At 42.6% G+C, this 27554-nt stretch overlaps 1 protein-coding gene across 1 annotated transcript in view; it reads left to right on the top strand.

Annotated features, from left to right (window-relative positions):
• UNC13C (unc-13 homolog C) overlaps positions 1-27554 on the top strand; it is a 1404640-nt gene that overhangs the window by 646480 nt on the left and 730606 nt on the right. Inside the window, exon 13 of the mRNA XM_069624856.1 lies at positions 3559-3722. Within this exon, the coding sequence (XP_069480957.1) occupies positions 3559-3722 (164 nt within the window). The remainder of the gene's footprint in view (positions 1-3558; positions 3723-27554) is intronic.

Consider the following 27554-nt stretch of genomic DNA (forward strand, 5'->3'; position numbering starts at 1 on the left):
TCCATCAAGGCAATCCAGGGCAACAGCAACTATCAGGTTCATTTCCAAAGAGCTGTAGAGAAAATGGCCAGGACCAGCAGAGTATCCCCATCCAAAAATTGTGTCGACCAGAGCACATATTTCATGGGGTTTTTAAGTTCATAATTAAAATGTTTACCTCTACATAGACAACTGTATTATTTAAAAACCACAAAATAAACCCAAAGTTAATATAAGCACATCTTATCCATTTGCTTAACTCACTATTAAACTAGATCTGTAGATGGCTTTTGATTCAGTGCTTTGGTTTCTTTTTTGGATAGAATTTCCAATAGTACAAAAGGAAGATTTTCCCTGGAGGGGAGGATGCTATTGTGGATACCACCTTAGAAATGTATTGCCCCTAAGCATTTGCAGCTGCCTTGTATGAGGCTGAGGTCAGAGGGATGTGTTAAACCCTCTTGTTAAAGAGAACAGTTAATACAATATTAAATACATTATTGGTGCTTCTCTCTAGTGCCCATAATGTTCCTGTAAAACTAGAAGTGAGAATCAGATGAATTGAGGCAGAAATCAGGCTGAAGCCATTACATTATTGGGTTAAACCTTTGAGCACCCGAGCTCGAGGTATCTATAGGGCACACAGGGGTCGATAGTGTTATCCCATAGTTCACATATATCCATAAGATGAGCAGCGGTCTAGATGCAGAGAATATTTGGCATAAAGCCAGAGAATCTTTCTTAATTAACTAACATGGTGGTTAAACGGCACTGCACTGGAATACTTATTATTAGTACTGTTCAGAACACTGAAACAAGGAAATCGCCCAACTCATATTTAGAAGTGAAAAGTTGTGTAGATATAGTAAAATGTTTAATGACAAAATTAAATTTATGTCTGAAACTTGCCTCCCAGTTACCCTCTTAAACTACCTCAGATATGTCATCTAGGTAACACTGTTCCCTCACCTCTAACCTGCATCTGTCCCTCACCTTCCCTGCCTACAGGCGAACACTTCATACATCATGGTCACATCCCTATCGCAGATAGCTATGCCGCCTACTTGCACTTCCAAGTGTCTAATGTTGTTGTCCTTAATCTATGTATGTCCACCTATGTATCATCCCCGGTGACTATTCCATTTACTCCCATCCACAACTGGTCAGAATGTCATTCAAACTCACCCAATTGTAAGAAGCCCACTACTTCCCATCACATCTGGGTTCTTATCTTTTGCATGGTCTTTTGTCATCAAAAGAGCCTTGTTTATCCCTGTATATACATGAATAAAATAAGTAAACTGAGGTTGTGGATTTTACCCCTGGCCAAATGTGCTGCAAAATGCAATAGCAATATTTCATGAGGACATGTTGGTACATCCCTCCCAGGTTTAATAGAAAATCTTATTTTATATTCTCTCCAAGAAATAATAAACCTAGAAGAACATATTTATACCATTGTTTTGATGTAGAAATATACTTGGTGGGGGTCTTTCTTAAAAAACCCACTAGACATTCCTTAGTTTACGTTCTCGATGATCAAAGAGAAATGCACTTGCCCCATGGTATGATATGATATTTTATTTGTATCACGCTCATACACGTGTTTCCGAGCGCAACGAGGCAAGGGAGGGGAAAAACATGGGAGGACAAAACAGCGATCTTACTAGGCCCAGTGACATTGAGAAAGCGCAAGTGCAGGGGAGAGGGAAGGGGGGAAAGTGCAATGGAGAGAAGGGAGAGGGGAGAGGTGGTAAGTGCTGAGCAAGGGATACAAACAAAAACTGGTAGTGCAGTCAGCAAGGTGGCAAGTGTGAGGTTAAGGCACAGACAAGTGCTGTCTGATAAGTTCAGGTAGGGGGCTGTAGGGTTACAGATACAGACCCAATAGCAGGGGTTGCCTGGAGGCAGTGCGGGTGTGTGTCTGTGTGGGCAGGGACTTGGGCCCTGAAATCAGAGGGTAGCCAGGTGCCCGAAGCCAAAGCAAACAGTTCAGCAGGGAAGAGGAAGCGCGAATGCGGTAGCAAAGAGAAGGTATTGAGGTGCTTCTGGAACCGAGATGGTTCTCCTCAAGTTTCAGAGTGGCAGGGAGGCTATTCCAGAGGGAGGACCCAGCCAAGGAAAGAGATCTACGGTGACAGGTGATACAATATTTACCAGTGCTTTCTATAAAATGATGAATGTCACCATAAGCATACTTCAAATCTGATGCAATGCTGCCAAACGAAAGCCAATCATGCGCAGTGAAATTTGTATTTGCCATTTATGGCAAAAAATGTTTGTTTGCAGTAAATGTCAAATAAATGTTTCAAACAAAACCCATACTCACCAGCAAGATTGAGTACCATGCAAATGGTACTCACCCTTCATCAAATCTCCTCAACAATGCAAGTGGGCCAGTAGATTTTGAAACCCTGAATCATTGAAAGAGATCTGATTCACGATGTGTCTGGGCAATTCTAATGGAATGGTTAAAATTGTTATAGACTGTTTATGGGCTTGGCTGATTAGAGCAAAGATGGAGTGTTGATTGATGTTATTAAGGGTTTAAATCTCTCCTCTCAATGAACTGTGGTACATGCCTTTTTACAGCATTAATGTCTACGTGAAATTTCTATTTTAGTTATTAGTATACTTTCAACTATTAATTATAAAATGTGTTCCATTGTATCATTTTAGATTAATTGTTTGCATCTGATTGTTTTTGCTTGTATACATGCTTTAACGGGACATTTCCCTAACAAATCTGCCAAAAAATATTTAAACCCCGAAACCAATCCTGTTAACCTTGTGATTTGTACTTCACTAAGACAATTTCAAAACCTATGCCCCCATATCCCTGTTACCACTTTGTAATAATAGCCTTATAGACATCTGGAGGTATCGGCATCTATTGGGTTAATGGTCCTTTCTCAAAGGAGCACACTGGTTGTGCTTTTTGCTTCTGTAGGGATCTGAATGTTTGCCATCGCTCACGATGCACTTAATAGACACCAAGATGATGAAGTTACAATCTTTAGGAGGCTTCATTTGAATGAGGTTATGAGAAGGCATACGTTTTGCAGAAATAATTGTGTGTTCACTTTATCCAACACAAGTAGTATGCTATTATTTAAAACAATGAAACTTACCATAACATATTTTCAGAGTGAAATGATCCAACACAGAAACAGAAGGTGTTTACCCAATTGCACCTGTTTCTTCATTTTGGAATTGATTTTTTTTAAAAAATTGATATTTTGTGCACTGAACTCCACTTAGACAAATGATCTTTTCAGTTACTGTATTTTCATAAATATCCTAGGAATCAGTCACATGGATCTTAGCATCCTACACAGTTCTATTATTTACACCTTTGCGCCTGAAATTAAATAACTGTGCAACAATGGTCTAAATGCTCCACCACCTGCCAGTGCTCCCCCATACTATACAAGACGGTTCAAAATAACCACAGTGGATCTTTCCACTTGTGTCATGCTCTACTTGAGATTACTGCAAGATGCATGCACTAGTAAGTCCTTAAACTAAGGCAACTGAACCATGGGTTCCCTAATTAACAAAATCTGCTTTGACTTCTAGAACCTATTCCACCATTTGACTGAAGTTAAAACGAATGGCATTGTCAAGATCCCGCAAGTTAAAGGAGACGAGGCGTGGAAGGTTTACTTTGATGACGCAGCACAAGAAATCGTGGATGAGTTTGCAATGCGTTATGGGGTTGAATCTATTTACCAAGCAATGACGTAAGTATATGACACTGTCTATAGGAGACCATGTGAACTTGCTGTAGATATCAATTTTTTTTTTAAGTCCATTTGTCTACATATCACAATCCGGAATTCAGAAAACAGGCATGCACATTATGTGTTTGACAACTAGTTTTGAGTTTGACAAGGAGATCCTTTTACTGTGCACTGGAAGAGGACTGTTCAACTAAATTCAGTTATTGCTTTACATTTATACACAGACATGGTGTGTATAGCTTTGGGTCATTCAGTTTGAAGTAAGAATTATTTCTGGAACTCATATGTATTATTTCAATTTTTGTACACTGACATGGGCTGAGGTTTGTGCTTAGCTTTGCCACCTTGAAATGTGTAATGATAGAAATCCCTAACAGGCATTGCCAGATGAATGCATGTTCTTTGTTGCACTGAGCAAAGATTGAAAATATGACAGTGTAAGAAAGACTGCTTCACTTTGTATGCATCCTGCCACCATTTTGTACAGCATGACTGCCAGCAACATGTGCATGTCTGCCCTGGTCAACACCTTGACACATTGAGGTTGAGAATGTGTAGTATTGCAAATGTCAAAGTGAACTCCTAGCACGAGCTTGGCTCAGACCTTTAGATGGATGCTATTTCAGACATGATACACTCTCATTGGAAAATTGTGCCAGTTCAGACATTGTAGGATATTTCACCAACATGCTGAGAACTAGCTCCAGTGTGCCAAAACATTACTAATGCTACCCCTGCAAGGAGTGGACAAAGCATCTGCACTGGGACCACCTTTGGGCGGGTGCACTGGGAGGGTGTACAGGAGGACCATAACTAGCCTACAAATGCCAATAACTACCGCTCCTGGGATCGCTGCTTTGTTCTGGGAAAATTAAGATGGTTCCTATTTGCCCCATTTGCCCCAGAGAGGTCGCTGGTGCCCTAGTTCCATCCCTTTTTGAAAATGTAGGCATACCAATGACCTGGCAGAAATGCCTAAAATTCTACAGACAGCATGAAGGCCCTGTAGTATTACCACAGTGTTTGAAACCACCCCTGAAGCACTGCAGGCAGTGTTTACTAATAGATTTCTATGGAATCCCCCTGGTTTTGACCAGGTGCAAAACGTAGGCAATTCCATAAGAATACACTTAATTGCTACAATTTAAGTTCATAATCCCATGCATTATGCACACGGCATGTCGGAACAAGGGCCTGGGTTAACGTTTTACTTTTCCAAAAAGTGTACAGATATAGTGCTTATTTTTTTATTTTTTTCCCCAGTGCACTCAATGAAAAAAAACTTGGTACACTTGAAAGGCAATTATACACCCCCCAACAACACCCCCCCCCCCCACACACACACACACACTCAGCTAAATTAGAAAATGGCTTGTTATGGTCCTTCATTCACCCAATTTAGACATACAATAATGAATAAATGCAACAGAAATACTACATAAAAAGGTTAATTATACTTCACCAGTAAAGTGCCAGCCATAGAACTCCTCATCTCTGCCAAACCTGCACTGGGAAACTCCAAACCAGGTGAACAATAGAAAGCCATTTGTCTATTCTTTTTCCCAAAGCTTCTTCTGATCTCCTAATCTGGTGCTCTCCAATTTAAACGTCCCACAAATGCAGTATAATATTTTAGTTCTGATTTTCCAAGTTCACTTGTTGCTAGCCTCCATGGGCGTTCATCCGAAATGTCACATGGAAATCCCAAGAGGTAACACAATCATTCTGTGGGTACTTGCCAACTAACCTGGTGATTGCCGAACATTGTGATATATTGTATTAAATACTTACCTTTAGGGAAGTAGCCTCTTGTTACATGTGAGCTCACCATCTCAGCTTGTGGTGTGCAAGACTGTTTCTAGTATGCAAACTTAACTGAATTACTTCCCTCATGTGGCAGTAAAGAAAAATACATCACAGTGTGCACAGTGATTTTCCTAAGATCACAAGTGGTGGAACCATTTGTTTTTCTCGGCCTTATGTACATTACTTTTTCAATAGCTAAAATAAGTAATTGGTCCTTCAAAATGATAAATCAGCCTTAAAAAATAAGTAATCATAATAGAAACATAATTTCACAATGTGTATAATTCACTCGGATCTGTGTGTCTCAGATGAACCCTGGCTGGTCAAATTCCTGTCCCGTGAACCACTACAGGTTAAATCCTTATACCAGATACCACTCCTGGACCTCCCACTTACTGATTGTGTTATACTGAATCTGCTGTTCCTAGCACCCTGTACTCCCATTCCACCCCAAGATAGGAACCCCTCTAACCCTCCCCACATAGCCGTCCTACTGATCTATCACTCTGCAAACCCCCTGATGCGTAACTTATCTGTCCCACTTAATTGGTGACCCTTAATGGGGCCTGTGCCCACCACTGCCCCGTTCCTCCCTTGCCCCTAAGCCGCTACCCTATCATCCCCCCAATTGACTGCTTACCTACATGTCTCTTCTAACTCCTGATCATTTTCATCCTCGTTCACCACCCTTTCCTGGAAGCTAGCCCCACAGCAAACATAGAAAAGGGACTCACATGTGCTGTTGAACTGTCAACTTCTGAGGTATCACTGAGCAGTGTGTTCAGTCACTTCGGATTGCCAGTTTTAATTCGATGGGTCAGCATTTGAATAAGGAAAGTAAACCCACTCACTGTCAATTGTGGTAAATATACCAAAGAGAATACATATTTGCAAATAAATAAAAGGAAATTCAGCAAAATGCATGGTTTAAAATGCATCTGTGGTGTTCTACGTGCTGTAGTGAGAAATACAAATACACATGTTAGGAAGTGAATTTATATTTTAAAAGTGTATTAAGATATCCTGTTTCCATGATACAGGTAGACAGGAAGAGTTCACAAGGGCCCTGGCAGGAGTGCCCTGCAGCAAGGCCCAAATAGCATCCTACAACTTGGCCATTAGGAAAACCCCCTCTGAACAATTCGACACTGAGTTGTTCTTTAAAACTCACAAATAAATGTTATCTAAATAGTCACCCAAAGTGTAGAAAATAAGACACCTAGAAGCCTCTTTGGAATTAGACTAAAACATGAATGAGTAAGCAGCCTAATTCTAAGTCACTGGGACACCCACTGGCCAGTTAGTGTAATAAAGTAAAAGCAATCAAATCAACATTCAATAACCGAACATTTGCCTGTGCACTTTCTGCTTTCTTAAAACTAAAGTCCACGCCCCACACCACATCCAGGGAAAGGAAACAATGGCCCTCTTGATGAGAAGGTATTGCAAGTGAAACCTAAATTAAAAGTACATGATTCAAAAAAGGAGTATCTGGAAAGCGGAACATTACTCACATGTAGTAGATGAGGGGTGGAGTGTGGACCTCTGGCTAAGTGAGGGACTCTCTCACTGCTTCCTTAGTTAAAACCTGCCTGAAAGATACATTTGCCTAGACCAATATGCAAATATTAACATACTCACATTCATTTCATTACACACTTTCACAGTTTGTACCCGAGACTTGCACAACTTTGCACCAGAATGATGTTACTCCGAGGGACAGGACCACATGCTGTTAGTTTGTTCTATGCTTGATCAAACATGGGCTTTTATGTGCTTCTCTTGGGAGTTTACACCACCAATTGCAGTGCCTGTTTTAGGAACCTCGAGGACACTTCCTTGAGTAAGCCAATCCTTGTGTGTCCATAAACAACTTGCATGTGAGATCTAAAGCAGCTGTTCTGCCACGTGCAGCACCTTACACGCTGCCATTTCACAAATAAATGCATTGCAGTGCTCCTGTTTCTGTTGTGTTCCTCACGAGGATATTATCATTTTAATTTTCTGCAAGAAAAGCATGGTTGGTATCTCTGTGATGATTTATTTTTATAAAAATAGCATTCTGAATTCTTACTTTTCAATTTATTCTAATTAGTTCACTTTTTCTGTTGTTCTGTTTCAATTTTACAATCATTTGTTTTGAGCCAACGTTTGTATTTAAGTCTGCTTTTCTCTACTTGTGGATTTCTGCCAACTACTTGAACACATTTTTGTGTCTGTATATTTTTTGGGTGGGGCTTTTTGATGAGGTTACGCTTTTCTGTGGTACTGGATTTCCCAGCAAACAGAGACCTGTTCAACAACCAAGATCTCCCTCTAAATGGTATAGGGAAATGTTTCAGAGGATTCCTCTAAAGGGGAATTTTTTCAACCAAATCTTTTCCCTGCACCTTTCCTGCAAGGCACTATACATTCAGCCCTCTCAAATGTCCTTATTCCATGGGTCCATGAACATATGTGAATGGCTGGACTGTGGAAATGGGCAGAACCTCTATGTTGGTCCTCAGAGAACCTAATTATCTGGATGAAGTACCAACTCTACCCTAGGATTTTGTTTATATATAGATAGATATATCATGACAAGATTTTCACCTGCAATTAACATACCAAGACACTCTTCCCTAGCTTTCCTATATCAGAAAGGAGTTGGTTCCATCTTTGTTCTGAATTCCAAACAGATCCTGGTGACTATTCTTTCCAAATGAGATGTGTATACTCAAATCAGTACAGAATATTGCCATGTATTAGCTCCATTGTATATTTTCTGCTCATTGACCAAACATGTCAATTCTTTCTTTGCCTAGTAATTCTGGGCGCCAATTCTCAAAGTTACAAGAAATAATCCTAATGGCTGTGTTGTGGTCAGTCATTTCTACGTGTTCCCTTTTATTTCTTTCATTACTTTACCACTTTCTTCATGCAAACATATGCAAAATGGAGATATATACGACACATGATTTACTGAACATAGTGTGATTTAGAAGTAGACACTGCCGAATTTTTCGAGCAATTAAATGGATGTGCCTATCCACCTTCAGGAAAAACAATATGAGCTTCTAATATCTTTACTACCAGGGAACTTCATTTACATTTCCTTCCCTTTGGCCACAGCTTTGACACCTTTCTGGGTAAATCAACTCGTTATGTTCTCTGCCACATTCTTGTTCGCATAGTACTCATTAGTAGTGTACATTATGCACACATGTGGTAGGATCTGCGTATGCACCACTGACATTTTCCTTGTCAAAGGTATTCTGATATCCAAGGAGAAATGTGCCTTTTATGGTGGATTTTGGAAATTTGTCATTTCATGTGAACCTTTTTTTATGCAAGAGGTTTAATACTAATTTATCATTCAAGCATAGATTTTGGAATGCATGCATTTTTTATTTTTGTATTGTTGAAAGCCAAACCAATAAACAGGGTTGATGCTACAACTGTGCAAAAGAAGTTAAATGTATATAAACATGTATATTTTAACCAGAGGTGTACATCACGGATCAGGATAACATGATAAGCCGGGTTTAATTTCCTTTGTTTGACTATCAAACTACTTCAACAAGATAAGCTCTTTACCAAGACTGTGTGAGCAATTAGTTTTGGGACAGTCATCGGGATAGTTATGCTGCATTTATGCAACCAAAATGTTCCAGATTTGCCTCTGTTGGAAAGTGTTCCCAAAAATAATCATGCACATAAACACATTTTGGGGATAAAAAAAACAGGTGGGCGTGGGGAGTGGGTAAAGGTTACCCGGATAATGTAGAAGGTGGTGGTTGTGGGGAGCAAGCATGGGATAAGGGCCACCCAATGTAGTAAAGTTCGGAGTGGTTCATTATTCTGATCAGGATTTGTGATAATGCACGGCCGACCAAGGTCTACTTCCACTTTCTTTCTGAAAACATCTATGGTTTCTCCACTAGTAAAGAAACCATCCTTCGATGGCCCCAAGGATTTACAGAACTACTGCCCAGTTGCCGGCCTGCCATGGCCAGCTACAAATCGGGAGAAAGTGGTAGCTCCAGAAGCATGTGTTAAAAAACAGCAGTGTTGAACACTTTTTAAAACGGTTTCCGTCTGCTTCATCGAATAGAGACTGTCCTGATAACTGTGTGGGACAATATCTTACAAATTGATGATGAAGGACACATTAATTTGCGGGTGATGCTTGATCTTTCCACATCATTTGACGTGTGGACCCAACTTGTTATTGTCCAGACAGATTGGGCCATCTCTGGTCATGCATTGAAATGTTTTCGAATTTTCTTGTCCAACATCCATCAATGTTTTAAAATTGCAAACTGCATGTCTGTCTTTCTTTCAATGGATTGTGGTATCCCCAGGGCTCTTCATCATCCTTTTTGCTGTTTAACGTATACATGCAGCCTCTGATGGTCATTTTTACAAAATATGACCTGGGATACCATCCATATGCAGATGATTCACAGATATACATACAAGTAAGTCTCCCAAATCTTCATTTAACATTGTGCAGGAGGTGGGGCGGTGGATGATAATAAATAGGCTACAACTAAACCACAGTAAATCTGATCTTATTTTACTTGAACCTAATCAACTTCTCAATGATGCTATCTGTATTCCACCCCATGCCAGTATTTTTGGAATACCTATGACATTTGTGCCCAAGGTAAAAAACCTTGAATGGATATGGCAATCAAGCTAGGGGTGCGATGAACAAGTGCGAGTTAAAGTACAATCTATATTTTACTCTATTTTACTTACGTCTTCTATGTCACGCCCTGCCTTTCATATCCTCTACAGACCATGCAACTGTAGTAGGGGCACTGGTTAATTCAGGATTAGATTACCGGAACCCCGGTCAGACAAATCAATCGTCTAAGAGTGCCCCAAATGCAGCAGTCCATCTCCTTTTCAAGGCACCCAAGACCGCCTCCATTTCGGCATTGCGAAGATCATTTTGTTGACTGCCAGTCAAGGAGAGGATCCATTTTAACATCATCTGCTTGGTGTTCAAATGTTTAAACAATCTGGCACCAATTTATTTGTCTACACGAATGATCCTCTACCAGCCGTCTCGCTGTCTTCGATCAGCTGACAAGCATCTTGTTGTTTACCCACCATCAGGGTTTGTCTATGGGGGTGGCAGATGTTTTTCCATCTACGGATCTCGCTGGTGAAATTTACTTAAATTAACTATTCGGAGCCGGACTACATTCATTCCTTTTTGGAAAGCTCAAAAAACTTACTTATGGACTCTGGCTCTTCCTATGTGATTAACAAGCTAGTAACATCGGCACATGAATGCAGCTCATTCTCTTTAAGCATGATACAAATACATCAAATCAAATCATGAGGATCGTTAGTGCCACCGACATCGATGGTGCAAGTGAAGGGATGCAAAGGACATGCCGGCGTCAATCTCCCTCCCACCTAATGCCAAAATCAGAAGATCAGATCTGGTTAGGTTGGAGCATAGAACAGTGTGCAGCGTCTTTCTGCTAGACGCAGCTACAGTGCCCTAATCCCACACAGTAGTCATGGTGACAGAGGAATCTGCAATACCAGTGATTGGGGTGTATTTCCCGCGTATAGCTGTCATGCCGCAGGTCTTCTGCCGAGGTGGGGTCCTGCTTTATCCTTCTGGCGGTAATCCATGCACGGAAAGAGGCTGCAGAAAGTCATTTACACCGCTAAAACCTGTTTCTTCATCTGCAGGGACAATGTCCACCAGGCAGTAAAAAAGGACACGACTTGTGCTGCTTTTCTCTTTAGTTTACAGCTGTAGTAATATCTACTTAACATGGGTTTGAACCAAACAAATTAGAAGGCCTGGTGATGAATGTGTGTGCGCTCTCTTCTTTAGCGCAAGAACAACCCGATGTATTCTGAACATTGGTATTATGTTTAAAAAAGTTTTTTTCAAAGTTTGGTGGAAAGGGCAGAATTGTATCAATGTGCCTGTTTTGGCACAGGTAAACTCTGCTTAATGCATTTCATATATAATGATGGTCACAAAACTGCTCATTACATTTTGTTTTACCTTGCTCTAACAATTGGATTGCATATTAATAAACATCCATAATTATGACACTCCATCTGTAATGCTGTTTTTTCTGTGTTCGAGGCGGCATAGTTTTTCACAACACCAAAGACTGTTTTGAGAATCTTGTTGAGTGGCATCGGAAATTCTGTGAACGGGAGTAATCCGTACCCACTGGACCTGCACAATGCTCGAAAGTCTCTGCCAATAAAATGTCTATAATATGAACTCCCTACGGCTGCCTCAATTTCAGGCACGCAACCCATCTTGGAGCGCATCTGCACCACAAGATTCTAAGGGAACATTCTCGAGTGCATTGCATTATGCAAATCTCCTTTTAATGTTTGCCCTTCAAATATTGGCTCTTTTGATTGAAATTCTGCGCAAAGAGTTTTTCAAAGGGGAACTCTCAGCTGTGATTGTTATTTAGTTATGTTTATTAGCATTGAAGTTCGCTCCTCATCACAACTTGGACCAAATATGTTTTTCAGTCAACGTTCTTCCTGGACCTGATAATTCTTCTACTTTAAGCATTTTGTTTCCGTTTTTTTTTCCCCCAATGTCATTCTGCCATTTGGAACTCTTAAAAAGTGTATGCATTTGCATATCTGCATACATGAACGCGTGCAATCGTCTCAAAGTCTGGCTTAGCGAAGTCCCAAATCCCAACTAAGGGCCCGATTTATGGAATTACACTGAGACATCGCGCAATGGGCACGTGCTGAAAATGCCATTGCGCAATGTCTGTGCAATTAAGAAAATCTGCGCGCAATGCGTATTGATGGAGTTGCTCGCGCAAAGTAACCGTATTTGTAAGTCCCGGCTGGAACGCCCCCGACACGCCCACATGCAAAGCAGGAAACAGCCAGATCAGCTACCTTTGCGTGGTCCCCTAGGCACAAATAAGTGCACCCTTCGAACAGTGCGTTGGGTCCCCCATACGCAGGCCTGTGACTTGGGGAGCATGCACGGTGTCCCCTGTAACTTTATTGGGCACCCTGAGAGTATGAGTTTGCAAAAATTGTAACTTGCCAAAATCTCAGGGAAACGTGCTTGCAAACCCATGTAAAACATTCCAGCATCCCAAGACACAGCATACGCGCACCCCTATGTCACATCAGAACCCGATTGAGTACACACACCCCAAAATACTTCATGAATTCCACCTGCGTGCTCAAAATCCTATGTGCAAGTGTACTTACTCCAGCCTTCGTGTGGCGGATCCTATGAAGGACTTTTGTGGGCATTTCCCAGCTGAGACGTTGCACAAGCGATTCCATGAATACGTCTCTTGCCGCGCAATAGTGGGCGTGCAAGGGACTCACTACAGGCCGTCCCTCAGAACGCCCACTTCTTCACAAGTTATTCCCCATTTCTGGTGTTCAGCCCCATTGCCAGCCCTCTGCACCAGCCACGCCCCCCACTGCTCGGAGTCTCGCACAAGGCCCTCAACTGCTCGCACAGACGTGCCATGCCAGCGCAAAATACACACAAGTCCAGGAAAAGTCCAACGCATTTGATTCCATGAATCGACAAACAGAGTTGCGCATGCAGATTGGATGCAAGTAGCCTATTTTCTGATCAAAAAAACTCCATGAATCAACCCCTATTGCTGCCTACCGTTATGGCTTGACCATACACAGTGCAGTGCTGATGAAAGACCTGTTTCTTATACCGTGATTGTGAGTACAGAGATAAGATACTGCATGTCGACCACATGCAGTATTCTGGGGAGGAGTAACGCATGCAGTAAATATTGCATGATGAAGAGGTGAAATACCTTCAAATAAATTCTACACTTTGTAGCTTCACACAATAGGTGGAATAGAAGTAAAATCAGCGCCGTTAACAGTAAAAATAAAAAGTTCTTAAAGTGATGTGATGAACTAGCTCCTCCCTTCAACACAAGGGACGAAAAGTAGCATGGGAGCATCCAATAGGATGAAACTACGGCCATCTCAGTTGTGGGTGGTTGAAGAGCAATCCCTGCCTCCTTCCTCTGACAGGGGCTACTGTTGACACTTGTATCTGCATACTCTTTCAGTCCAGGAAGTCTTTTGTTTCTCTACCAGAGCAACAGCCAGTGCCCCTCCCCTCTCAATCAACACCTAAATGTGAGCTCCTGCCCTTTTGGTGGGAAGCAGAAGGGTGGTGCGTTTCCCAGTGGGGAAGCTTCTTTGAAGTTTTGTTGAATCAGGTTGCTTTAAAATAAATTGTTACATTGTTCTTGGTTGAAATTAAAGTTCCAATTTTTAAAACAGGCAACAAATCTCTAATTCCAGTCTTTTTAAAACACAGAGATTAAATAGTTGCAACCTATATTGCTTTTGATGGCAAGTCACTTAATTTCAACCATGAGATTCTAACAACACAAGTTAAGCTTCCAATGTAATTAACTGACAGCTTTCCTACAGGCGGCCGATGGTACTTTACCCATATTTTACAGATTTTCACAGACAAGTACACTTTTTAATGTGGATATTCTTATGATGGATTCTGCTACTCCTGACATTGTGCTTATGGGGATTCCTTAAATAAGGTGATGTTTAACACCCAACAAAGATGTTGGATCCTTTCTGGTGTTTGGGAACCATGATTTTGCACTTTCCACAGCCAAGGAAAAACACATTTTTGAAGCACTTCTGGGTTTTTCTGGCAATGCAGCCCTGCCTTTTTAGGTATTTCCATTTTACTCTGTGGGCAGCCCAATGACAGGTTTTGGTAGTGTGGTCTCCGGTTCTACCACTGACACAGGCAAAATGGATTGGCGGCCTATGTTTCAGGTTTCCCTGCGCACTTCTCAGAGATTTTTAGCACACATAAGGCTTTTCGGCGGCCATTCTGTTGTTTCTGATGAAAACAGCAGACAGTGATGTTGCAGGGCTGAGCCTAGTGGGTCAGACATCCCACAAGTCCCCCCTTGCGATTTGGCGTTGAACGTCCATCAATGGGAAGTTGCAAGACTGGGATGATCAGTCTCTTTTCTTTTGGTTCCAAAAATGGCAAAGTTCATCATCTTTTCCTCCGTCAGGGGCGGATTGACCAGTTCCTCACCCAGTCCTGATGTGGGTATGAAGCGTTACCCTGGGCCCCTTGGATCTTTCCTTCCGGTCCCCGGGTGGACCTCCTTGGTTTTAATCTCCATGGTTTCCCATTCTAGGATGACAAAGCAAAAACATATTTGTAGACATTTCCCCACCACTATTGCTGTAGTGGGGCGGACGCATACATTTGACAAATCAGGATACAATTTTCTATTGGCAATTTATATGACTATATAGATGGAATATTTTATAGTGGACATTTCTAGGGAGCTGGAGTGACCCCCTGTGGGGTTCCAGAAGACTCCTCCAGTTGCTGCAGAGTGTGCCTAGGATGGCAACACTTCAGTTGGCTAATATGGACCCACTTATCTTCCCCCTCTGCCGAACTGCCTTTAGGGATGTGGATTTTGTAGGCGACTGGTGAGATTTTGTCTGCAATTTCAATAGGACCCCTCCGGGTGGCAAACATTTTCGCTGTTTGGCCTGGTTCCTTTGGAAATTGTATAAGTAGATCCGGTCTCCTACATTTTATTATTTTCTAGTAGTCTTTAAGTCATAGTGGGTCTTTATGCTGTCTGCAAATCTTTCTAGATTTAGCTGAGCATAGGCAAAAACATGTTGAAGGTGTTTTCTTAGATTTTCAACATAGTTATGAGTTGTGGAGGCATTCATCAATGTCTGCTCTTGGGTTTGGTAGAGCAGATGCTGGGGAAACCCCATCCTGCGTCCAGTCATCAGCTCAAATGGTGGCATTTTAGTTACAGATGAAGGGGTATATCTGATGCCCATTAGGACAAGAGGTATTCGAATATCCCAACTTGGCCCAGAATCTGCCACGAACTTTTTGAATATGCTCACAATTGTCTTGTTGTATCTCTTTACTGCACCACTAGCCGGTAGGCAATGTGTAATTTCCTTTTGACCCCAAGTATCTCCCACATCCGAGGCAGTTTCATCCCCCTCTTTTGGAGAGGCGCACGGTGCGTGAGGGATGATGGCTGAAATTGTGCACAGACAAGACACCCCTTCAAGTATTGGTTGAGGTCCTTCCCCATGTGTGGCCAGTATGCAACCTCTCTTAAGATTTCAAGCATTGTATGAAACCCCCTATGACCGGCTGTGGCTGCATCATGGGTGTGACTTAACATCAGGCTTCAGAATGAGGTAGGGACCACCCACTGATTATGGCCAGCCAGGGATCTCCTTACCAACAAACCATCTTGGATTCTGAACATTTTTGGACAATTCATCAACACTCTGAGGTCCTCTTTCCCAATGTAATTGGTATCCGTCAGGGGAACGTTCTCAGGGTCCTCAATGTGTTGATAAAACTTACCAATTATTGGATCCCCTTTTTGAGCCGTAATCAAATCAGCATCTGGGGTCGCCTTACTCTATTGTGCAGTTGAGAGTTCATTGTGAGCATTTGTCTGGGACCTAGTGATAGCAGTGACCTGGATTTCTCCCAACAGGGACTCGATCTCAAGTAGATCCCCTTGGATGGCTCTGGTTTTGTCCAGGTGGTCAGCTAGGTCATTTCCACTTTAGAATGACCCTTGATCTTTTTCCAGTAGATGGTCATCCCATTCAAGGTGACCAGATCATCAATGTTTTGAATTAATTTCCCATGTTTCAAGGGTTTACTATAGCATGCCTCTGGTTTTAAAGTTAACCAGGTGCTCTACGAACCCGTTCCGTACATAATCCGAATCTGTGATTATGACCTGTTCGTGGAGTTTATGTTGGACAGCAATTAGGATGGCTTGATGCACAGCCATCAACTCTGTCACTTGACTACTTCGGGGACCATTCTTTACCCAGCAGAGGGTTCTGGGGTCTCATTCACCCATGCATTCCCTACGCCGGCCGCAAGTTCCTTTTCCCCGTTGTCAACATGGTAGGAGCATCCATCCACATAGACAGTGGGCATTCCCTCACACTTGTTTTCTTCAAAGACCTTATGTGGGGAATTCATGTATGCCTCCATGTTGTCCTTGATTTTTAGACATTCCTCGAGACAGTTTTCTCTGGCACAATCATGCAAGTCAGCCAGACCTTGCGCGAGGGGACTCTTCTTATTTTGGCCATATCTGACCTGCACAGGAAAGCCTTGCATTGACAGAATCCAGGAAGTAATTTGGGAGTTACTCTCATTTCCGGCCTGGATTCTGTCACTTTGGAGATATTGCAGAGGCTGGTTTGGAGTCTCCACTATGATGTGTTCCCCCTGGATAAACGGGCGGTAATTCTTCAATGCCCACACTGTTGCCAGGAGTACATTCTCACTATCGCTGAATTTTCCCTCCACAGAGGATAAAGTTTTACTCGCATAGGAGATTACTTTATTGACCTTGTCATGCTTTTGATATAATACTGCAGTCAAGCATGTATTAGAGAACCCTGTCTCCAAGAAGAACTCATTGTTTTTGACAGGGTAAGCTAGGTACGGCGCTTGGGAGAGGCTTCTTTTGAGTTGTCTTACTGCCTCGGCTTGTTCTGGACCCCACTCCCACTTGAGCCCCCCTTCGAAAGATGAATCAGGGATCTTGTGATCTCTGCGTAGTCCTCAATAACTTTATACTGTAATTAGTCAGTCCAAGGAGGCTCCTTAGTTCCCGCAGAGTTGTGGGGTCTTTCAATTTCTGGAGGGCTTCCACTTTCTTTTCCTGGGGACAGAGACCCTGAGGAGTAATCTCATGCCCCAAGAAATTGACAAGGGTCCTACACCAATGTGCCTTTTGAAAGGAAAGTTTTGCTCCGGCGGCCCTCAACTGTGTCAGAACATACCGGATCTCCGCTATGTGTTCCTCCACAGTTAAGCTTTTCATGAGAACATCATCTACATAGGCCAGGTTACCCCTTTCACCCAGGTCGAGCATGGCCTTATGTAGTAAAATGTTAAATTCATTGCCAGAGTTCATCTATCCAAAGGGAGTCCGGTTCCATGTGTACTGCTGCCCCCCAAAGGTGAAGGCCAGCTTGTATTGGTCCTCCCTACTGACAGGTACATTCCAGTATCCATTGGTCAGGTCTATTGCAGTGAATACCTGTGACCCCTGGATCTGGGCCAGCCCTTGGTCAATGTAGGGAAGAGGCCATCGGGAAGTATGGACCCATTTGTTGAGCTCCCTAACGTCGGCGCAGAGTCTTCTCTGGCCGTTTGGCTTCAAAATCCCCAGCACTGGATTATTGAAGGTGCTGTGGATGGACGGATTATCCCACGGGAATCAAGGTTCTTAATTATTTCAGTAAGGGACTCCATTGATGCGAGAGGCAAGCGATATTGCTTCACAAACACTGGAGTCATGCAAGGGTCTGTGGGAATTGTTGTTGTGTGGATGTCGGTGCGACACAGTCATAGGAGTCCTCCGCAAAGAGATCTTGAAAATCCAAGAAAACTTGTTTCAATTTTTGCTTCTGCTCCAGAGTCTCACAGGCATCAGCTAGGTTGACTCTCTCTTCAACCATCTGCCTGAAGCCTGGAAAGACTTCCAGTGTTGCTATTTCAGCGGCCTCCTCCAGCTGGGTGGAGAAGTCCCTGGTCAGAGAGCTAATTTGGACTGGTGGCTTCAGGTGGGGAAGGCTGTCCCCGCGGACTTGGAAAATCACCTCATCCCTCCTGAAGACACAGGTCACATCTTCCTTACCATAAGGGCAGGAAGTGTACACCAAGAGGTTCCCCCCATGCCGGGTAAAGATCCTGTCTGGTGTTGTGTTGTCATCACTATCACTGTCAAAACAGTCCTTGGGGATTATTCCTAAGAGTTCATTACCTAAATCTATGGAAAAATGTTGGTCATCAACCGACATTCCAATAATGGTGCCTGCGGCTAGAGTGATACTCTTTAAGTCGCTGTTATCCACCTCTATTGGAATGGTGTCATGTTCTATATTGACTAGTCGTGTTGGGTTTACCCCCAACCCTTTCTGTTGGAAATAAGCATTAAGATGAATATAGGCATCAGAGTTGTTCAATGTCTGTCCTCTTTTAACTTTCACTTCCAGGGAGAATTGTTGTGTCCTTTCTGGGATGGTGACTTCTCTCCAATCCGAATTTCAACTGCATAAGGCAGCAGTTGAGCTGACCTAAATGCGTTCTCTGGATCATCAAAGCCCATGGGATTATCCGCTAATTGGGACCAAGCTTTGAAGTTTATTAGGTCCAAACTAATGGCAAAGCGATTGAGAATGTCACTGCCTAAGTATAGGCGGCAGTGACATCTCGAACGACCCAACAATTATGGACTATGCTCTTGTTGCCTAAGGAGATTTTGAGCATACACCCGCTTGGCAGGAGATGTTTGGAATTGGGTGTTTCCAGATCCATTTCCAATTTGTCCATCATTTTGAATGTGGGAATGGCTGGATCTTTTGGGAGTTGGCGGAACATGGCTTCGCTGATGAAGCTCTTACCGTTGTTCACACACACTCAGGCAAGAACAGAGTCCTTCCCTTCATTTAGCTGAATCCGGTTGAACAACGGCTCTCCAATTTGCTGATTTTACATCTTTCTGGACTATAGGAGTGGGAATGCCTGATTGTGGATTGGTAAAGACTTTCAGAGTGTTTCCTTCCAGTGTGGAATGCCACCTTAGACTGACAGGAAGGTTGATTTTCAGAAATAGAGAGGACCCCCCATCACCAGTTTGTTGTCCTACTGCTATTACTGTCACATCTGGGAATCGGTTGTTCTGGAAGTGAAATTGTACTTGGTCAGATTTTTGTTCACCCATGTGGCAGGTGCCGTTTAAACTAACATGCTTGACACTCTGTTTTAATTTTATGGGTCGGCTAGTCTGGGTCCAGAGGACCTTGTTTACACAATCTATTAGGGGTGACAACCTTCGCAGGAGGTCATTCCCTAGTAAACAAGGGGTGCCCTCTGGAGTTACAACTATGACCGGGTGCTTCACCTTGTGTCGCCCAATTTTAATATCCAAAGCCGCAGTCCCCTCACGTCAAAGTTCTGAAGTTGTCCAGGAAGAAGGGTGAGAGGAATTTGGTAATTCTCCCCCCTTCCCAAATTCAGTTGCTCAAAGGCCCTTTTTGACAGAAGGGTAGTTTGGGATCCAATGTCCTCAGTGCCCAAATTGTACACTGCCCCTGTATTTGAACCAGGTCATAGAATCTTCCCTTTCTCCTCAAGGGGGCACAGATAATGTACATTTTTGGACAACTGGTGTGTTAGTTTTCTAGTTTTGGATACTGATAGAGAAGAGATTTGGGCAGCACTCTGTTTGGAGTCTAGGGAATCTGAAAAGAAAAGGTGGCAACTAGATAATGGGAGAGGTTTTGGGTTCCCCTGGTTTTGGTTCTGAGCCCCCCCCCTTCTTTGAGGCAGTCACCAGAATGGGTTTGAATGGGGTTGGATGATGGGCGGCGCTATCTCAGTCCCCACATCTATCCAGTCAGGATTTGGATCCTTTGGGACCCATTTTCCTTTGAGAGGAGCCCCCCATCTCTGAAGGAGAAGATCCTTTTCCTAGGATCCTCTGAGGAACATTCTCCTTCAAATTGGAAGATTTGTACCTACTCCTAAAAATGGATCTGTTTGTGTTCTTTGTTTCTCCTACCCCCTCTCTGCTCCTTGGGTGGCAGACTTTTAGGGCAGGAGATTTTGGTTCTGGTTCCTGGGTTTCCAGGGGCTTTTTACAAGTGGGGAAGGAAGCTTCCTCCAAGGCTTTACACCCCCATTCCACTTGTGCCTCCTCCCTGGGAACCGGTGGGTTGTCAGGGTTCTTCCTCCGTCATTGCTCCGGAGGACCAGGTACGGAGTTTGAGGCATTCTGTGCTGGCATGCTCATCTGAGGGTTCTGTTGAGCCCTCAGCATGCAACCGAGATCCTGTGCCATGTTTTGGAACTGGCGCTCTAGCTGTGACACCCGCTCAGGCTGATACGGGGTTCTTTTTTCTCCCCTGGGCTGATCCCGGGAAAGGTATCAATCACTTCTCTGAAAATTTGGGTACCCCTCCACCTTTGTCTGGGCTCAGGAAATTGGGGAAATAAGGATGGATGGTTTTGGGGTTGAAAGTTTTGCGGATACCTGGGGAAGAAGTTTGGTCCAGGATTTGGGGGATTTCTGCCCTCCTGTGGGAAGTGAGGAGGGAAGTTCCCTGGGTTAGCTGCTGTTTGGTTGGATCCCCCACCTTGGGCTGGAGGAGTCCACACATAACCCAGGATGGGCTGGTTCCCCTTGTAGCAGGGACTTATGTAGTCAGAGGAGTGAGGGATCCCATTTGTGGGGCTACCTCCTTGGCTTCCTGTCTGTGACCTGAGGGCCTTCTGGGCTTGGGTTTATTCTGCTGTGCAGGCAGGTTTTTAGACCCCCCATCTCTAAGTCTAAAATTGGGGCAACTTTCACCTCTGCCACCTTAGCAGCAGCAGGGGTGTTGCTTGTTTTGGGGCTTTTAAAAAAAAAATTTTTTTCCTATGGGCTTTTGCACCTCATAAATTCGTGTGACCTGTTCAATGTCCCAGTCTAGTGATCTTTTCTCATGAAAATCTCTCAGTTGCTGGGTCATGATTTACTTTGGTAGAGCGTGGAAAAAAGTATTCACAAATTCTTTGCTGTCAGTGCAGACCCTTCTGGTGGTCTGCGCAAAGGCACGCTTTATTTCCTGCACACATTCTTGTGGGGCCTGATCGTCCCCACATTGCAAGTTGTAAGCTGCCTTGCGAGTCTCCTGAGGATTTCTGTGAACAGAAAAATGCTTCAAGATGGCCGCCCTATAGGTGGACCATCTAGAATGATTTTGGTCCTCCAGCCCCGCAAAGAAGCTGGAGTATTCTGGTGAGAAGGTCCATTTCACAAATTGAATACAGCTTTGGCTGTCCTTCAAATGGAAAGTTTCCATCATCTGCTCAAAGAGCTCTAAGTGCTCCCAAACAGAATACTTAGCGTTCTTATGATAGGGGGTGATGACACTCCTTATCGCTTTGATTTGCTTTAATGGGTCCTTAAGCAATGCCCTTTTTGCCTTATTTGCCTTTTTGGTTCAGGTAACCCTGGTCCACTAATCCTCTGACTCAGAGGCACTGCTCCCAGAGGTGCCCGTCTGGTCTTCTAGGCTCTCCCGGATTCTGCGAGCCTGGGATTGGCTGGCAGAAAGCGGGGACCTAGTCTCCTGTGTCCTGAGGTGCTCAGAAGAGTCTTCTGATTCCCCCTTGCTCCCAGGATTTGATGGGTACCCCCCCCACTGTCCTATCTGGGCAGAGGTTTTCGGGATGCCCTTAGTGGGCCTACTCTCATGGAGATCCCCACTAAATTTAACAGTACTTGGGTACCCATACCCAGATGCCCGCCCATCCATTCCTGGGAGGTGCTGGTCTTTGAGCCCCACATTTCTGATTGGATTGAAATCTGCCATCCCCGTGGCCCTTGGCTCATGTGTGCCAGTGGACATGGGGGTGGCAGAGGTGAAGGCCTCAGGTACTAGGGTTCCTGAGGTTATGCTCAGTGTCTCCCTTTCCCAGCGAACCTCATCTCTACCGGCCCCTGCTCCCTGTTGGCATGCGAGAATCTGAGCTTTCTGTTCCTCTACCAAGGCCTTGCTTGTTTCTATCAGTCTCTCTTGCATGGCTACCTGTCTGTGGAGCCTGTCATTGTTCTCACAGAGAGCCTCATTTTCTCTTTGTGCTTCCTGGGTTGTTTTGAGTTGTTTTAGTAAAGGTCGATTTTTCTCAAAAAGAGTCAAGATTGTCAAATGAAAGATGCGCTTTTGAATTTACAAACAAATTTTCTTTACACTTAAGGAGGCTATCAAGATGCAAGATACCCAACGGGACAGACACCAGAACAGCGGCGCCTCTGCTCTGACATTTGCCCGCCAGGACACTTGTCAAGACTTCTTGGCAAGAAGCAGAAACAGCACACCAGACTGTTCAATTTTTAATGTGCCCCTTGGAAGTCTGGAGGTAAAATCAGGTTGCAAGATTTTTAAAGGCCAAGCGGAGAAGGGTTCAGCTTTGGAATTGGAATGGGAGTCTTGGATCTGGGTTCCTCCTGCAGAGCGCTTCGCCAGTAAATCAGTTGATGGGTGAATCTTTCTGTGTCTCTACGTCCTACAGAGTCCCTATTTATGTATTTCCCAAACGGATGGATAGGCTGATTATACTAAGCCCACCCTCTAGGAATCCGATTGGTCAGAGTATTTCCCCTCTCCTGATTTGAGAAGGAAATCTAGTGTCATAGTGATGCTACAATTTACAATCCAAGGAGTACCTCCCCTTTGTTTCAGTGCAGTATATCTATTTTTCACATAAATCCTATTTACAATATCACCAAGTTGCTAATAATACATATTCACATCACAAATTTAGTAGAGCACGTATTCGTCTGAGTCTCATTTTAGTGCGAGCTTCGGTTCAAATTAACAGTTTTTCGTGCTTTTGGTGGGGTACCCAGTGTCAGATCTATCCACATTTTTCTCCGTACGTGCGCATGACATCTGGGCATAATCCTGTGAAGTTTCACATTTCTAGCATCAACACAATTGCTACAAACCCACAATTTCTGCAGATAGGTCCCTGAAAATAGCACAGAGTTCTGAGTACTTTTAAAACGTGACCAGAATTTTCATATTAACAATACTGTATTTTTACAATTTTTACAATTTCGCACAGTTCTGTGTTAGTCCTTTTCAAAATATACTTTTCTGTGCTTTCAGAATAAACATAACTGTCTGTCCCCGCCCCCAAAGTTTTGGGTGGTTGAAGAGCAATCCCTGCCTCCTTCCTCTGGCAGGGGCTACTGTTGACCAAAAATTAGGATGATTTTATTGATTGTTTAATGGGGAACGATCCTTTCTGAAAAAGCAGATATTGGTTGATTGTCAGATCGAATATTATTCGCAGACATTCTGTTCATCGGTAGAACACAGTTGTATTGCTCAAATGATTTGTAATTGAGAGAAAACCCCAAATCAAAGGACTGGCGCACCAAATTAAATTCAATATGGCACCCAACCATATCCATAGCCTGGCCCTAGTCAGGTCTATGTCATCAAGAAATTCTACACGGTCTATGTCACTAGTTATATCTTCCAAAACTGTTATTTTGGATAGAATATTTAGGATCAAAGATTGATTCAAATCATATTTATCTGGTTTATTCATCTGTTCGACATTGTATTATTATGGTATGATAATGTATTGCATTTGATTTGTTCGAGCGTGGAGTTTTTATTGAGGGTTCATCACGATTACTCAGTATTCTTGGTGCCATTTGTTGGAGAGAGCCCGAGTGCTCTTTATGAGTTTTTACTTGAGCTGATGGAAGGGCTTCAGGGGGCACTGTGGTAAAGCAACAGTGTATTATCTTCTCCAGATCAGTTAACCTCAAGTCGAAAATCTTTGTGGATTGTTCATGCAGCTATGGATCTTTCTGCTTGTGCTCGAGCGTATTCGCTGTCAAAACAGTGTCAGTGGAAATAGACAGATTCCCCTTTTTGGAATCAATTGCACTTATTATGTCGTCTAAAGGTTCGTACACTGGAACTTTCATTGATATTAATTCCAAATGTTCATTTAACATTTGGTTCTTCTTTATTATTTTTCTATACTTATTGGTGATCGCTTCACCAGCATTTATTTTGTTTGCTAGGTATGATAAAGTTTTTAAAAATTGTTTAGTTCCAGTATTTGCGATTGCATTTGTTAATTTAATATTTTTAGTTTTTTGAACCTGTGTCAGAGATTTCTTCTTTGTAGGTGGAAGCATTGAAGATTTAGGAAATATGTCGAAATCAGGTTTGGATTCCAAATTAGCAAAGCTCTGTTTCTCAGTCATTATGGAGTTATTTATATTGGTTGTTGGAGTATCAACTAGCAACACAGAACCATTTGCGCAAGATTGATTCTCATTATTCTTGAGTACATCTGCAAGTGGCACAAATTCCAAGAGAGAGGCGGTCAGGGTCGCTACATTCAGCCTCAATTTATTATAGACATCATTTTCGACAATCTTTGGTTTATGGGGTTGATTAGTGATTTCCTGAAGCTTAGTTTAAATAGTATTTCATTACTTTTTTGTTGCTGATCTAGAATTTTTTTCAAATAGATTTAAATGCGTATTTTGTCCTCTATCAATGCTTTCATAGAGTTTTACTATTGTTGCTTACGCTAAATTCATGGACGTTAGTGTCATATGAAGCAGTGAATTAATTGCAAGAGAGCTCATCTGAGAGCTGTCAGTGTTTGGACATTTTTTGGGTGAACGGTCTGAAAAAACAATTGAAAGAGGAGAGGAGCTAGGAGTGGTTGTTGCAAACATTATAGGACATTGGGATAAGGGAGCATGATCTGGTGGCTCCAGTTCATTATCTCGATTTATTTCAGCGTTAGGATGCAGTTTACTTTGTGGCACCAGCTGAGTGGTTAGGGAATCACTATTTTCTGTTATCAGGTGAGGGGTATTTGGTAGATTGTTTTGCGGTTGGTAAAGCACAGTTAAACCTACAGCTGATGATGTCGGAAAAAAGTGAAAGCGTTCTGAATTCGACAACTTCGTATGGGGGTGTTCTAATTTAATGAGTCTACACAGATGTTAGGTTGAGATCTCAGGTCCAACAATGAAGCATCCCCAATAATTTTGGATGTAACGTATGTTGGACTGCCATAAAATTCAGTCTCCATTGTCGGCATTAGGCAGCTTCCATTTGTGGTCGAGATGGTTAAACATGTTATAGTGTGATCACTCTATTCTCAAGACAGTGGAGAACCACAGTTTGGGGATTAATAAACCTCTTACTCCGTGGAGTAAAGTCTAATATCTACAAAAAGAAGTTTAACGTTTTTTCCTAAAAAAGGAAAGATATGCCACCACTTACACAGGTACCCTATCTCAAAAATATGTTTTTAGACAAAATTAACCGTAAATACAAATTTTATTAATCATACAAAATTCATTTTGAGATAAAAAATTCATCATAAAAATAATCATGTCACATACAACAAACAATCAATTTCTAAAACCACACAAGTAATTCAGCTTCAATCGAATCAGATCTCAAAATTGATCTTTTGGTAGGCTCGTATGACCAAATCACACTGAGTCCCCTTACTTCAAAGATAAACTTATAACTAATTCAGTTCTTAGTTTCCCAAAAACCCAACTTGTACAAGTTTCTGTCCCTCTATCACAAACATGTGGGACATTCTTCAGGGGTGTGTGTCTTGTGTAGATCTTATTCAAGATGAAACCACATTTCCAAAGTTCTATCTTCTTGTTAAAAGTCTGTAAACCCTGTTAATACAAAAATGGGGCACTGTATCACTCTCACTTTTCACATAGTTATGCTAACTTTATAACCCTTATCCCCATAAGGGTGAAGAGAATGTAATTAATAACATACCTTCCTAACTCGGGGGTTCTCTATCCCAGAGTCTTCTTCTCAACCTCAATAGGTTCAATTTAGACAAATATCCCGTTGATTGAGGACTTCATGCCTGTATTCCTATATCTTCTGTCCTAGTGCACAAAATATACCCGTGTTAAACTCTTATTACCCATACCTTTGAGCTCATCAGCCCTTATTTATTGCAAGGAGGCATCTTACCATATAGTTTTAATTATGCCACCTGGGATCACTCCATCAACGCTGAAACGTTTCACTTGGTTCAAAAAGCTTCATCTACCCTTCCAGCTATGTATACCTGAAAGACATCAACACCGAAGCACACAGAACTTCAGTTTAATTCCCACATAATACAGATCTCCTACATATCTTGTTTAGGTAAACCATCCATTACTTACTGATGACTCCCACTGGGGCTGGATGTCTTCAATAAGTTCCTGTTTGCCCTCTCCAGTGTGCTGTCACCAGCGCTTTACACGCTCTTTCCCTTGGTACAAAAGCGCAGGCTTGGTAATCTCCTTATATCCTGCTCTTAATTTAGCATCGACTTGTTCAAAAGACAACCGGCAAACAACTCCGGGAACAATATAGATCTTGCGCATGTCACCGCGGGTAACGTAATGCCGTCATCACGTCCCACGCGGGTCGGTGAACGCGCGTCGCGTAGCGATGACGTCACCATACGTGCGTGTGCCTGCAGCTGGGAAATGAAGTCCCCGGTCGCCCATTTATCTACCGTGCTACTGCATGTCTGGCCGCCACATATCCCCATGTCTGCAATTTCATCTTGAACAAAAACCCCACAATAAATGTGAGCCGTAGGTAACCATTTCTATTCCCAATACATTTCAATTCAAAAAAGCATAGACTCGCTTCGAAACATTGTGGCACAATCCTCCATATGTTCTGAGAAAAGGTAGATTTTCTACATGTATTACATACTTTCTGTACCTATTTCTCATATATCATAATCTCCAATATGTGCATATATTCGGCGATCCACATGATCTCACAATTACATCAATCGAGATTCGAAGTTCAAAAAACCCAAAGGAAAGAAAGGAAGACCGAGTCATAGACAGCTGTCTAAGTATTGTGCCACTCCACGCCGTCATTTAAACCATGGAGATGGCTTCTAGATGAGAAAATAAGTTTTTGTTCCAATTGTAATAACTTTCCATTGATCAGTGATTGTGACTCCCCTTTAACTTGTTTCAGAATCACCCATTCGAATTCGTTACTAGTATGTTTCTTTTCAATAAAATGTTTTACCATTGGTGCTTGTTCAACTCTATTCCTAATGCAGCTTCTATGCTCGATCATCCTTGTTTTACATTTTCTATTTGTCTTTCCAATGTACATAAGTTGACATGGACATTTAATTAAATAAATGACATTGCTTGTTTCACAGTTTGTGTGTTCTGTCATTTGCCATACTTTCCCTAAACCTAAATCAACTGATGTAGTCTTCCTTGTTTGCTGGCACATGGTACAATTACCACACGGATAATGACCCTGGACTGGCGAAAGGCCCCACAAATTTGTCTGTTGACCTCCTCTCTTCTTAGTCTTAACATCATTCCTCATAACTAGCTCACACACAGT

Source organism: Ambystoma mexicanum, chromosome 11 (genome assembly GCF_040938575.1).
Source record: "Ambystoma mexicanum isolate Mex_15411 chromosome 11, UKY_AmexF1_1, whole genome shotgun sequence".
Taxonomy (NCBI): domain Eukaryota; kingdom Metazoa; phylum Chordata; class Amphibia; order Caudata; family Ambystomatidae; genus Ambystoma; species Ambystoma mexicanum.